This window comes from Prionailurus bengalensis, chromosome B3, assembly GCF_016509475.1.
Source record: "Prionailurus bengalensis isolate Pbe53 chromosome B3, Fcat_Pben_1.1_paternal_pri, whole genome shotgun sequence".
Classification (NCBI taxonomy): Eukaryota; Metazoa; Chordata; class Mammalia; order Carnivora; family Felidae; genus Prionailurus; species Prionailurus bengalensis.
In genome coordinates, this window is record NC_057355.1 from 135,931,157 (window position 1) to 135,945,563 (window position 14,407).

General features: G+C 43.7%; 2 protein-coding genes across 3 annotated transcripts in view; one reads left to right on the top strand and one right to left on the bottom strand.

The window, feature by feature from the left end:
• Window positions 1-756: 756 nt before the first annotated feature.
• Window positions 757-7,442, bottom strand: NDUFB1 (NADH:ubiquinone oxidoreductase subunit B1). The gene is made up of 3 exons (XM_043556875.1): window positions 7,335-7,442; window positions 1,797-1,941; window positions 757-866 (listed from the first exon to the last, which is right to left on the bottom strand). Exons 2-3 carry the CDS (start codon window positions 1,934-1,936, stop codon window positions 830-832), a joined length of 177 nt encoding a protein of 58 aa, XP_043412810.1. The 5' UTR covers window positions 1,937-1,941; window positions 7,335-7,442; the 3' UTR covers window positions 757-829.
• Window positions 7,443-7,734: 292 nt separating this feature from the next.
• The window catches only part of CPSF2 (cleavage and polyadenylation specific factor 2), a 33,423-nt gene continuing 26,750 nt past the window's right edge, over window positions 7,735-14,407 (top strand). The window contains exons 1-2 of one of the 2 annotated variants that reach the window (XM_043556873.1): window positions 7,735-7,903; window positions 12,069-12,130. The gene's annotated coding sequence lies outside the window, so the exon portion shown is untranslated. Of the gene's footprint in view, window positions 7,904-12,068; window positions 12,135-14,407 lie in introns of both variants that reach the window. The other variant, XM_043556874.1, reaches the window with a different exon arrangement.

Here is a 14,407-nt window from a genome sequence, read left to right on the forward strand (position 1 = left end):
TTGATCTGGGGGTCGTTGGGTTTGAGCTTCACACTGGGTGTAGAGATTACTTAAAAAAAAATAAGTGAATTGTTTTAAAAAACTGGGTTGTCTTATTATTAAGGTAGAAGGGTTCTTTACATATTCTAGATAATAAGTTGTTGTACATTACGTTTCTCCCAATTTATGGCTGCATTTTCATTTTTGGAACAGTATTTTTTTTTTTTTTCAACGTTTATTTATTTTTGGGACAGAGAGAGACAGAGCATGAACGGGGGAGGGGCAGAGAGAGAGGGAGACACAGAATCGGAAACAGGCTCCAGGCTCTGAGCCATCAGCCCAGAGCCCGACGCGGGGCTCGAACCCACGGACCGCGAGATCGTGACCTGGCTGAAGTCGGACGCTTAACCGACTGCGCCACCCAGGCGCCCCTGGAACAGTATTTTTTGAAGAGCAAAAGTTTTTAAAACTAGTTCATGCTTTATGTGTTGTATTTAAGAAGTCTTTGCCAAACTCAAGGTCACCAAAATTTTCAGCTAGTGTCATCCTTCTAAAGCACATAATTTGAAAACATTTTTCTGAAAAATACCTGAGGAAAAAATTGCTATACGTTTTAATAGTGCTATGGTCTAAAATGGGGAAAAGAAAATGAGATGCTGATTGTAAATTTAACATCAATGTGCATAATCAAGTGCTCAATAATTATTTTTAAGCTATGTGTGCCTATTACTTGAAATGTGGAAGATTACTCCAACATAAAAAGAATCACACTTTAAATTAAATAATGAATGTGTTTTTATTTCTCTCCCAATTTTTAAAATGTGAACATTTTGTATTTCAGTCACAGCCTTTACTTCCAGGTGACTTCTTCATTGGGTCTCAATTCCCTGTGTGGAAATTAGGAAGGAAAGGAAAAGGTATAAATTAAACTTTCATGGGGGAGAAAAAGAAGAGTGTGAGTTGAATATTTTATATTCTATTAAATTGACCCATTAAAGTTTTTATGTAGACTCAACAGAGCCATTCTGTTCTCTCATGATTTTAAACTTTTACCAGCCCTTCAATTTCATTTTTCTAGATTTAGGAACCGTAATTTCTTAGTCTGTATGAAAGCTTTTATCCTCTGTTCACTTGAGGTTTTCTAAACCCTTTCTAATTCATGTATGTGATCGTTCTTGAAATCCCTAACCACAGACCCCCTCTACATAGGGACTGTGAATGCTGCTCAAGCCTCTGGTCCCCGGAGCTTCTTCCCACCTAGGTGACACCCAGTGGCAGGCACCCTGCCTTGCTAACTACCTCTCTGCTGCCAAAAAAGCCATCTCCAGAGACACAACGGGACCAGGCAGCAGTCAGTTGCCTTCTGATCACTTGGCCACCGTGTCTAGAGCTCTCCAGCAGTGTTGCTGCAAACACAGCACCGAGCCACTATTGGTATCATATATTTCAGCTACATTCTGGTTTATGTAAAATGCTGTCTGATAATGTATGTGAAAGCCACATTAAAGTAGGCTTTGGTGAGCTAGTTTAAAACTTCGTTTCTATATTACAAATGTACCCTGAATGCCAAAAAAAAAAAAAAAAATTCAAACATTGGAAATACCCTGTTCATAAACTGAAGATCTGTTATTCGAAAGGTAATCACTCAGTTTTATCCAAAGATTAAACGACAAATAATACTACAAAATGATAGCATTTGAATATAAGTTCTTGGGGGAAAATTTACCCTTTCTGCTTATTTTTGGCACACACGGTATTAAAAAGAGTATTACCAAAAGCTGGCCAATTGTTGGTTTAAAACAAACGTACAAACTAACCTTTTAAACAACAAACTCTTGTTCCGGAAGGCAGTTAGCTTTTCATCGTTCTTTTTGTCTAGATAACATCCAAGGACAAATCCCACAGGCACAAGTATATGTACCCAGTGGTCACGAACAATCTGAATTACGTTCATCATGAATGCTAAAAAAAACCAAACAACAACAAAAAAGAAGAATGAGCAGAAATATAACTGCCTTTGAAATATCTTGAAAAATTGCATTTTGGGGCACATGGGTGGCTCAGCCGGTTAAGCTTCTGACTCCATTTCAGCTCAGGTCATGATCTCACTGTTGGTGTGGTCGAGCCCCACTTTGGGCTCTGTGCGGACAGCTCAGGGCCTGCTTGCATCCTCTCCCTCTCTCTCTGCCCCTCTCCCACTCGTGCACACAACCTCTGTCTCTCTCCCAAAATAAATACATTAAAAAAAATTTTTTTTAATTGCATCTGAAACAGAGAGCTAATCCTGAATTTAGTAAATGTTAAAAGCATAATAAGCCTCTTCAAATTTGCTCAGCATCAGAATGCAGTATACAACTTAAAATCTACTCGACGATTATATAGGTGACAATGGTTAATATAAAAATTGCATTGCACTATGCGGTGCCTGGGTGGTTCAGTCGGTTAAAGGTCCGACTTCGGCTCAGGTCATAATCTCACAGTTCATGAATTCAAATCCTGAGTCGGGGTCTGTGGGGACAGCTCAGAGCCTGGAACCTGCTTTGGATTCTCTGTCTCCCTCTCTCTTTCTACCCCTTGCTCGCTCACACTCTGTCTCTCTCTCTCTCTCAAAAATAAACTTAAAAAAAAAAAAGTTTAAAAATTGCATTGCACTAAAATCAACTTACTTTTTTTCTAGTTCCACTAGTGATCTGATATGGTACCGTGCAGAGAAATGGAGAGTATAAACAATTCCACCTGTAAAAGCTGAGTATTTGCATCCTCCTACTGTTAACTTAAAACTTTTACACATGTGTAAAATCTTTTTAAGACCAAAAAAAATCTTTTAGGACCTCTTACAATACTAAAATATAATTAATACTATTATGCCAAAAACCAAATTCTTTAGATAAAGCTATAAATATTGAAGACGAATTTTTGACTTAGCAGTAATTGTGACTCGGATAAACCCCATTAGCTGCGATACTGCTACAGCACAGAGCTGAAACTAATTTTTGAAGGTAAATGAAGATATGAGAGAAATTAAAAAAAATAACCACATTCAACAATGCCATGCTAGGGGCGCCTGGGTGGCTCAGCTGGTTGTGCGTCCAACTGCGGCTTGGATCATGATCTTGCCGTTCCTAAATTTGAGCCCTGCATCGGGCTCTATGCTGACAGCTCAGAGCCTGGAGCCTGCTTTGGATTCTGTCTCCCTCTGTCTCTGCCGCTCCCCCACTCTCTCTAAAATGAATAAACATTTAAAAAGATGTCATGGTAGATCTCAATATCAATCAGTGATTTTATAAAAGATATGGGCAGGAGGGAATTTACTTTCAGAGAACGACTACTAGGTACCAGAGCCATCATATAGTCTTATATATAACATGAAATAACTATTATTATCCTAATTTTACAGATTAGAAAACACCTTAACCTAAAATTGAGTACAGAGCTGGAATTCAAACTCAGGTTTGCTCCAAAGCTCTGTATTCTATTAGATCACAATGCCTCTCTTCCTGAATTGATATTCCTGATCTCTTCCTGAACTGACATTCATGGCACTTAAGGGATTTTAAGTTCTAAGAGTTCCTAAAAGGTAGAAGAGGAAGAATAGAACTAGAAGCTACTAAATGGAAAATAAATTTGCATTAATTCCATAAAAACATAGTTGCATTGTCAGTTTTCTGTAAAAATGTGTACCTAAAGATGAACTCAAAATACATCTGCCTATATATGAATCTAAAATGAATAAATAGGGGCGCCTGGGTGGCGCAGTCGGTTAAGCGTCCGACTTCAGCCAGGTCACGATCTCGCGGTCCGTGAGTTCGAGCCCCGCGTCGGGCTCTGGGCTGATGGCTCAGAGCCTGGAGCCTGTTTCTGATTCTGTGTCTCCCTCTCTCTCTGCCCCTCCCCCATTCATGCTCTGTCTCTCTCTGTCCCAAAAATAAATAAACGTTGAAAAAAAAATTAAAAAAAAAAATAAAATGAATAAATAATATACAATGGCTGAGAAGGCATAGGACAATACCCTAGTAAGAGAACACGTTACTGCCAACAAAAGTACTTAGCACGAAACTGCTAGGATTAGGTAGACTGGATCCTGCTTCTCCTCCTAGGACACCGTTTCTCATACTTACACATTCTATTACTATGTTTCTCAAACTTAATCACTATCTAAAGGCACTGGGCTAGAAAATGGCCATGAAGTAAAAAGCTGCACAATTACTATATACTCTATTTAATAAGGTGTAATATTACATATAGCAGGTTCCAGTCTGAATATCACCAATCTGGAAAATTATGTAAAGTAAATGAGGTATTTAAAATATATATAGTTTAGGCATTAAAGTTTTAGTCTATTGTCTACAGCTGTTATTCTCAAACTTGCCTGCACATCAAAAGCACCTGGGGAGCCCTGGGGCTCCTGGGTGGTTCAGTCGGTTAAGTGTCCGACTTTGGTTCCAATCATGATCTCATGGTGTTTGGGTTCGAGCCCTGCGTCGGGGTCTGTGCTGACAGCTCGGAGCCTGGAGCCTGCTTCGGATTCTGTGTCTCCCTCTCTCTCTCTCTGCCTCTCCCCAGCTCATGCTCTCTCAAAAATAAACAAATATTAAAAAAAAAATTAAAAACCACCTGGAAGTCTTTATCAAAAATAGAGACTCCTTGGTCCTCCTTCTGGGTGGGGTTGGAAAAACCTGTAAAGAATTGATTTAGTTAGCTAATTTGATGCAAATAGTTCTTGGGTAACCTCATCTTATTTTCTAGAAGATGGTGGCTCTCTTAGCATTGTGCCTTAAGTAACATTATTTGCATTTAGATACAAAGCACTTTTTGTGAATCTGACCAAGTGTCCACCAAATTATAGCCCCTTGTTTTATAAACTTGAGCCAATCAAATATGGGAATACATGCCTTAATCAAACAATGTAACTTTGAAAGCAGGAAAATGCAGAATACCAGACAAGATAGGCCTCTGTAGAAATCAAGCTCTCATGTATTGTCACCTGTTGCTACAGATTCCTCAAATTTCTTAATAGGGGTCAAGCCTAACAGCACAGCAGAGTCAGATAGTGTTTGCATTTAATTTTTTTTTTATTTTTGGGACAGAGAGAGACAGAGCATGAACGGGAGAGGGGCAGAGAGAGAGGGAGACACAGAATCGGAAACAGGCTCCAGGCTCCAGGCTCCGAGCCATCAGCCCAGAGCCCGACGCGGGGCTCGAACTCATGGACCGCGAGATCGTGACCTGGCTGAAGTCGGACGCTTAACCGACTGCGCCACCCAGGCGCCCCTTTAATTTTTTTTTTAATGTTCATTTTATTTTTGAGACGGAGACAGAGCATGAGTGGGGGAGGGGCATAGAGAGGGAGACACAGCATCTGAAGCAGGCTCCAGGCTCTGAGCTGTCAGCACAGAGCCCAACTGGGGCTCAAACTCGTCAACCGAGAGATCATGACCTGCGTTGAAGTCAGACACTCAACCCACTGAGCCACCCAGGCACCCTGAGATAGTGTTTGCATTTTAAAAAATGCCTGATGACTCAGTCTGAGCCTGTTTTAAATAAGCCCATGGCCACCCGTGGGCTATAAGCCATTATTGTTGGCATTCTTCCAACAGGGCAGGTAGGTATTTTGTCTGGCTCTACTCTGAGAATCTGAGAAGATTCTGAGACAAGCCTCTGAGGCCCTGGCTCCATATAGGCTCTCACATATATTCCACAGGTGAAGACTGGTCGATGGAAGGATTCTGTATGTTCAAAATACAGAACTGGGTCCAGCCACCATGATTCTATTGCTAGGAGGTAAATGACAAATCTTAGTCCCACAAGCATTTCATATTACACTTGTATCATCTAATGGACTTTGGGAGCAGTGGCACTGAACATAATTTGTCCTCTGTATTTCACTGTGAGTGGATGACCAGGGAGGACAAAGATTTATGGACCTAAGAGTGAGCTAGAATGATTCCTGGAAGAATGGCTAGAAGGTGGAGTATAGACGGGCTCTGGTCATGGCCCCAAGACCACAGAGGGCTTTCAGTGATGGACAAACAGCAGTGAGGTCCTGGGACAGACTCCAATGAAACAAGCCTAGGTTTGGATGAAGAGTGACATCCACATGGGTGACCAAGAGAACACTGCACTTAGTACTGTCTTCTTTCCACAGAAGACTCATGAAAAATTCTGCTTTTACTTTAGAACTGGGATTTGCTATGGTATTCCTAAGAAAAACGAATTGTTTTTTCTCTTACAGACTCAAGGAACCATTAACTTATCACCTGTTCTCTGTTACCAATGTTCCAAATTTTTTGCCCTACCTCTAGAAAGAGCAGACTCATATAGCACTGTCAGATACGGTTCTTACTGCTTTTCACCATCACTAACCTCATGTAATCTTCACAACACTATGCGTGTCTGCACTAATGTCCCCGATGTAGGAGGCACATTTTTTTCATGAGGAAATCCAGGGACAATCAACTTGCATAATGTGACAAATGCAGTTAAGTGGTAGAGCTGGGATTAATACTCAGGCAGCGTGGCTCCTTGGTTCAAGCTACTTGTGCTTTATTGTCCGTTAAGGTAACTCTAGAGGTAAACATTTAGACCGACCTCACTCAGGATTATCTTATTTTTCTTAACATTACTTTTTCTTCAACCCAATTTTTCTCGCGTAACTTCCAAAAAGAAAACTGAATCTGGTATGCATTTTTGTAAGCCAATTTACGTTGTAAAAACATAAATGAATAGATATTTCAAAAATGAAATCCTAATCTCTAATAGGTCCCCACAGCACTTTAGATCGACATTTTTTTGAACCATATATATGATCGATGAAAAGCAGTGCGGGATGCGTGGAGAAACTGAACTGCTTGAGATCTGGAAACGTCTTAATGACATATCCACCCTGGAAACCAAGCACAAATGCAGTATTACATTTTTTAAGTGATGTGTGTGTGTGTGCGTGTGTGTGTGTGTGTGTGTGTGTGTGTGTGTGTACGCGCGCGCAATGGCCGGCTCAAGAAGGTTTGCGATTTGGAAGAGAACGAGGTTTCCAATCTAGAGCAACGAGGAGACAGAACGCTGAAACCTGGACGAATATGTGATGCTGGCAGAGAAGCAGCGGCTTCCCTCCTTGAGCCTGGAGTGCGACCCCGGCCTGTAACCTCTGCGGCCCGGCCAAGGGCGGTCACCGGGTTATCCCTTAAAGACGTTTTCCAATAATGACAGCCTCCCACTACCCTTTCCAAAAGCCGCCAGGCGCAAAACGGAAGCCCAGCGGTCCCCGGGAAGAAACCCCCACTTCCCTTCCCCGTCTCCACCGCTCGCAAGCCCCGAGCCACTCCCCCCCCCCCCCCCCCCCCCCCGCCTACACGTACCGCCGCCGAGGGCTTTCCTAGAGGTGGACCTTCCCTGCCTACACAACGGGGCGCCTCGGCTCTCCTGGACCCGGGACCCACCTGCGGCCTTGGTGCCAAAAAGAACCCCACGACCCAGGGCAGAGGCCAGCCCAGCCACCGGCGCCGGCGGAAGCTGCGGCCTTGGGACCTGCCATTCGCCACGCCCGCTCGAAGAGAGGGGTGGCGGTGGGAAACCAAACCGCTTCTTCCTTTTCATGTTTGACTCTTCTTGTATTTATTTTAGCTTTTCACACATTATCAATTTTCTAAAACTACAACTTCGGTGCAAGATGGCGGGACTTGTTGGGGTAAAGCGCCATCTCCTTCCCACAGCTTCGTCTCTACCCCTCGAAGATGGTATCGCCCTGGGCCTTCCCCGCCTCAGCGGCTCGCCTCCAGTTTCAAAATGGCGGCCGCCATCGGGGGGCCTTCTGCTGGCTGATCGTCACGGGTGCTGCTGAGCGAGCATCAGCTTTTCTCGCTCTTGAACCTGGATTCGACTAGGGGTTGGGAAGGGCAGTGGACGGCGTTGGGGGAGGACTGACGAGGCAAGTGAGGGCGGAGGAAAGGAGTGAGCCCTTTGGTGGGGGAGGGGGCGCCCTCGGCCCTCAGGGGAGACCCTGGCTCCAACTCCGGCCGGGTCTCTGCTGGGGACGTGCTCCTGGGGTTTCGGTTGCGACTGTCCTGGCCGGACCTGGCAGAAGTGCTCAGCGAGGGAAAGAGAAGTGATTTCTCCGGGGGTCTAGAGCTCCCGGTCTTTGTGGCAGTCCGTACGATTCACTCCTATTTGCCCCCCCCCCCCCTTTTTTTTTTTTTTTGCTGTTTTCCTCTGCCCTGTTTCTCGGCGTTGGAGGAGTTAATCTGACGCCAGCTTTGGCCTCGTGGTTACCGTGTTCTTGGACTCCTCGCTAGGGGTCTTCCCGTGGCCTCGGGTTCAAAGGCCACGAGACTGCTAAGCACTGGGCACGAAGTAGGCGTCCTTTTTAGTTAATCGACTCCGGGGACCTTTTAAGATGTTAACCATGCTTTATTAAAATTGTCTTGGCCTTCCGCGCCTCGCGCCCCCCAGCCTCCCCACCCTCCCAGCCCTCGCTTTGCCCTCGAGCGCTTCCACCGTCACTGTTTTACTAGCTCTTAAGTAACTGGAGGTCACACCGGCCTTAACACTGGCAAGTGTGGCCTCCTGCCACCTGCCGAACCCGAGTTATCAATTACCCATCCCCAATTTTTTTATTTTGCAACCCTTGTGATTTTTTTTTTTTTTTTAAGAAGGCGCTTCTCTTTCTGAACTAACCAGGAAGAGGCTTTTTTGTACCACGTGAGTTCAAAGGCCAACCCAGATTCCTTCGTTTTCCCTTGGATTTTGTGTAGTTCCTTTTGGTTGTCGTCAACATGCAAGGTCGTTATTGAGAGAGCAAGTAACTGTAATTGGTAATTGGGATGAATGAGTCCGTCAGACTCAAGGAAGCAATTTATGACCTGGTTAGGGTACTGTGGTTAGGTTAAGATTTGAGTGCTGTGCTTGATACTGGCGATACAAAGATGATCAGTTTTGCTCTTCGCCTATACATTCAACGTCCATTCAACAAACATTCTTAGTGCTGTTTGTGCTAAATGAAAATAAACCGCCCGAGGCCACCAAACAGGCTTCACAAAGGAATAACTATTTGAGCTGGGTCGTGAAGGGTCACAAGGAATTTACTAGGCTCCGGAGGAGATCATTCCTGGATGCAGAGATTTGAGAAGTTTTGGCGCGCTGAGGGAGAGTGGGAAGATAAGTGTGCCGGAACATGCAGTGCAAGGGTGGTTGGCGAAGGAAGAGCGAGATGGAGAGCCACTTGTGAAGGACCTTGATTTCCAGCTAAGGAGTTCTGGCGTAGTTAGAGGGGAGCCAGTGCACATACTTTGCACAAGGAAAGGGCGTGAGTGTGTGTGTGTGTGTGTGTGTATACACACACACACACACACACACAGGGTGGTCTCTGACAGCTGTATAGAGAATCAACTTGGAATAGGAAAACTAGGTAAGAGGAAATTGCAGTCATTCAGGTAAGGTAATGTGTGCCTCAATTGAAGTAGGATAGTAATGCGTGTGAAAGAAACAATTTTTTTTAATTTTTTTTTCAACGTTTATTTATTTTTGGGACAGAGAGAGACAGAGCATGAACGGGGGAGGGGCAGAGAGAGAGGGAGACACAGAATCGGAAACAGGCTCCAGGCTCCGAGCCATCAGCCCAGAGCCCGACGCGGGGCTCGAACTCCCGGACCGCGAGATCGTGACCTGGCTGAAGTCGGACGCTTAACCGACTGCGCCACCCAGGCGCCCCATAATTTTTTTTTAACTTTATTTATTTTGAGAGAGGGAGAGAGCTTGTGGGGGGGCGGGGGCAGAGGGAGATAGAGTCCCAAGTAGGCTCCATGCTGTTTACTCAGAGCCCAATATGGGGCTTGATCTCACGAATTGTGAGATGGTGACCTGAGCCGAAATCAAGAGTTGGACGCTTCACCGACTGAGCCACCTAGGTGCCTGGAGAGACCTTTCTGAATAGGATTCAACTGGTGGCAGCAATTTGGTGGAGGGAGGGTGACTCCAGAGGTTTTGGGCCAAGGGACTAAATGGTTGGTGATACCATTAAAGTCAAGCCTAAGATGGGGCGCCTGGGTGGCTAGGTCGGTTAAGCTCCAACTTCAGCCTAGGTCATGATCTCGCAGTTGGTGAGTTTGAGTCCTGCATCAGGCTCTGTGCTGACGGCTCAGAGCCTGGAGTCTGCTTCAGATTCTCTGTCTCCCTCTTTCTGCCCCTCCCCTGCTTGTGTGCTTTCTGTCTCTCTCTCAAAGATAAATAAACATTAAAAAAAAAAAAAAAGCCTAAGACATGTACATCAGAATAGAATGGTGCCAGCCTGCACCTTAAGGAGTGGCAGAGCACGGTGCTCTACAGACGAAAGCATGGGTTTTAGAGTCTAGACCTAGTGCTGTTACTGCAGCCGCGAGCTACATGTGGCTGTTGAGCACTTGAAATTGTGGTTAGATTGATTTGAAATATGCTGTAAATATAAAATACATACTGAATTTCAAAGACTTGGTAAGAAAAACGATGTAGAATATCTCAATAACTTATTAATAATTACCTGATGAAATGATAATATTTTGAATATATTGGGTTAAATAAAATACATTAAAAGTAATTTCACCCAAAACTTTTCAACGTGGCTGTGAATAAAATTTTTAATTACATTTATGGCTTGCATTATATTTTTGTTGGGCAGAGCCGATGCAGTCTAGACTAATGATAGAGGAATTTGTGAGGAGGTGGGATTTGAACTGGGTCTTGACACAGTGGTGAGCTGGCGCCCTCCACTGCCGGTTAAGGCATTCAGGTTTTTGTTTTTTCAAGCAGTAAGAAGCCTTCCAAGGTTTCTGAGCAAAGGGTAATTAACCTGGCAGTAATGTTTAGGTTGAGATGAAAGGGAGGAAAGGCTGGAGGCAGAGAAACCGAGAAACCCAAATGTGAGGTAATGAGGCCCTGCTTTAAGGTACTGGTGGTAGGGATGGAAAGGGATTTGAAATACATTTGAAACCATTTTGAGGCTAAGAAAAATAATCAGGAGTTGGTAACAGACTGTTCAAAAAAAGTAAAGGAAGGAATCAAACATGTAGGATTTCAAGCCTTGGTTACTTAGATAAGAACTAATGAATTCATGTCATATAGTCACAAAGTACATTTGAGACCAAAGGCATTTAGTCTCAAAATAGAACCAGCAAAGTCGAAAGGAGGAAGTAGTTTGCTAAATACTCTTCCTTTTCATCTCCTTGCTCTCTGTATCTTACCTAATCAATCATCCATACCAACTGATTTTCCTAAAATACAGAATTTCCTGTATTGTGTCCTCTTACTCGATAATGGATCTTAAAATGTTTCTCTGTTGCCTGAAGAACTAGATCCAGAGTCCAAGGCCTTTATCTGGCCCTTTTCTGTTCATTAGAATTTTTCTTTCATTTTTTTGCTTATATGAAAGTGTGCCCAGCTGCTTTTTCCACTAACACTCTGTACATTTTTTGTGCCTTTGGTCATGTTATTCCCCTGTTTGAAATACCTTTTGTTTTTGTCTCTCGGGGCCTGCCCATCCTTAACGAGGAATTTAAGATCTCACCTCTTTTATGATTCTCATTAACATAAGCTAATGTCAGTTTTTAAAATCTTATTTCCTAAACTGCATATTTTAGCCCCTGATTGTGACCGATTTGGTACAATATTTTTGACTTTGATTATCTCTGTTTGTTTTATGTAAGCTTCAGCTTCCAAAAATTAGGACAGGTTTTCTTTTTTTGTTTTTTTTTTATTAAATTTTTTTTTTCAACGTTTTTATTTATTTTTGGGACAGAGAGAGAGCATGAACGGGGGAGGGGCAGAGAGAGAGGGAGACACAGAATCGGAAACAGGCTCCAGGCTCCGAGCCATCAGCCCAGAGCCCGACGCGGGGCTCGAACTCCTGGACCGCGAGATCGTGACCTGGCTGAAGTCGGACGCTTAACCGACTGCACCACCCAGGCGCCCCGACAGGTTTTCTTTTTAAAAACAGGATCATTTCTTATGCTACTTGCTGCTGCTCATGTGTTCACCTTAGGGCATGACATAGAAGGTAAACACCATAATTAAAAACAGAAGTAAATCTGTTATACCACATTTAGCAGACTCTCTTTATTTTTTAGATTTATGAAGAACTCTTCCCGTGAATTCATGGTGTTTCATCCTATATACGACTGAGATATCAGTAAGTGATGAATGTCTCTAGTAAAGATCTAGCCACAGTATAAGCAATTGTATTAAAAATACCTTTTCACCTGTTGAAACCTGGGTCTATCTGCAAAAAGCTTTCACATGAACTCATTCACTTCTGTCTGCAAGCTACTTTATTTCCACTTTGTAATCTAAATAAAGTGGAAGTGAAGGTGGATTTGAGTAGAAAAAGAGTTTCTCTTAGGCCACTAATATACTTGTGGTACAGGAAGCTTTTTGGCAGGGAGAACTTTTTTATTTCCTTCCCAAAATTGTATTTATAAATGTTTTTCATCAAATGGAGAATAAATGTCTTTGTACTTCTCATGCCTTACAAATAGGAATATGCTAAGTCCACATATTTTTAATTTTAACTTGTTTGTTTCATCAGTTCTTTATGGAACAACCACTATGTGTTTAAGACATGTGCTAATAATATATAGTAAGGACACAAAAAAGGATCGAGCCTCAAAGAGCTCTCCCAAGCAAGGGGAAATGCATAAGAATAGATAACTGGTGATGGTGTAGCCAGTTCACTAAGCTCATTTAACACTAGCCATACTTCATTCATTTAAGCTTTTGTTGACCCCCCACCCCCCATGTGTTAGGCACCGTGGACACATTGGAGGATAACTGTGACCAGAACTGACAAGGTCTGTTTTTTCATGGAATTCACAGTCTAGTGCGGGGATGAAGAGGAAAGACAGGGATGGGCAAAGCAAGTAAATAAGTAACTAGCAGGCATAGAGAGCAGTAAGCATTTTGAGGGAAGTAGAGTGATGTCACAGGGTATAACTGAGTTGGGGAAGGACTTTAGGGGTGTTAAAAGACCATCTCAGAATAAATTTGAGACTGGGAAAACGTACAAACTAGTTAGAGGTCTTAGTGACAGTGGAGACAGAAGGGAAGTTTGAGAAATAGAATGGAGGTAAAAATGCAGCACTTAGTGATAGATCGGATGTGGGATACGAAGTAAAGGAAGGACTCAAGGGTGAGGCCATCAGAGATCAGGTGATATTTATGGCTGTGGAACTGGTGAGATTACCTGGAAAAAAAAAAGTCCTGCTGAAGCACACTGCCACGTTTGAGGTGGAAGAAAATAAATAGCAAAGGAGATTGGGGAGTGGCCAGTTACATACAAGGAAAACTAGGGTGGAGGTGACACAGAAGCAGAGGGAGGAGAGCATTTCAGGGAGGCTGGAGCACTTATTTTTATCGAATGCTGCTACAGTTTCTGTCAGCGGAAGCCCGAGAAATGCCATTGGCTTAAATTGCGTAGAGGTTTGCCAGTGACCTTGATGAACACACTAGTAGTGGGCTGGTAGACAAAGATGCCAGGTTTGGTAGTCTGAATGGGAGGCAAGAAAGTGGAGACACATGTGGACGAATCCTCTGAGAACTTTTGCGATGAAAGGGGAACCTAGAAATGATGGACTACTTGCGGGGATAGGATTAAGAGAGGGCTCTTTTAAATCGGGAAATTCTAGAGGATCTGTGTGTGCTAATAGGAGTGGCACATCGGTGATACATGGTTTGATGTGGGGAAAAGAGGGAATGGCTGAAGAAGTTCGGTCCTCTAGAAGGTAAACGAGAATGGCAGCCAGACTACTCATAGGGAGCAGGGCTATTGAGTTCATGTAATGGGAGACACAACAGTGTACGTGCAGATACATTAATAGATTTGGTATTGGAAAACGAATTCTTGTCTGATGACTTCTATTTTCTAATTGAAGAATGAAGTGGGATCATGAACTGATAGTAGGGCGGAGGGGGCAGTGCATGATGCTTGAGCAGAGAAGGGGCGATGTCAAATGGCAGTCTCAGAGGTGGTCAGCCAGCTAAGAAAACTCAGGTTGGTGGGTAGTGCTTAGTGCCTCCTTGGGACCTTTGACCATGAATTGAAAGAGCAGGTAGCACAGTTGTGGGATTGACCCCCAACCCCTCCCCTCCCCCCCGGCAACATATAGTTCCTGGAATAGGCAGAGCAATTGATTGGAGTCGGTCGGGGTTGGGGTTTTGCCAGGTTGGTACCAAGAAGGACTAGAGCAGTGAGATACGTGATGGTATTTGCAAGATACTCATGATGGGTCGTGGATTGATGGTAGGTAGGGATGTGAATGGAGACTGGAGGGGGTGAAACCATGGTTGGTGGATGATGAGGGATTCGGTGAGGCCGAAGGATTTCTGCAGTGGGATTGCTGAGTGAGCGAAGCAGTAGTGAGAGAGGGAGATGCTGGAAGGTCAGATTTTGGAAATGGTGCAGCTCACGGGT

Excerpts from the sequence above, each read along its gene's own strand:
- NDUFB1 (XM_043556875.1), bottom strand. The coding sequence starts at position 1,936 with ATGATGAACGTAATTCAGATTGTTCGTGACCACTGGGTACATATACTT. Across the intron at positions 867-1,796 it reads AAGAGTTTGTTGTTTAAAAG|GGAATTGAGACCCAATGAAG; the intron begins GTTAGTTTGTAC and ends ATTTCCACACAG.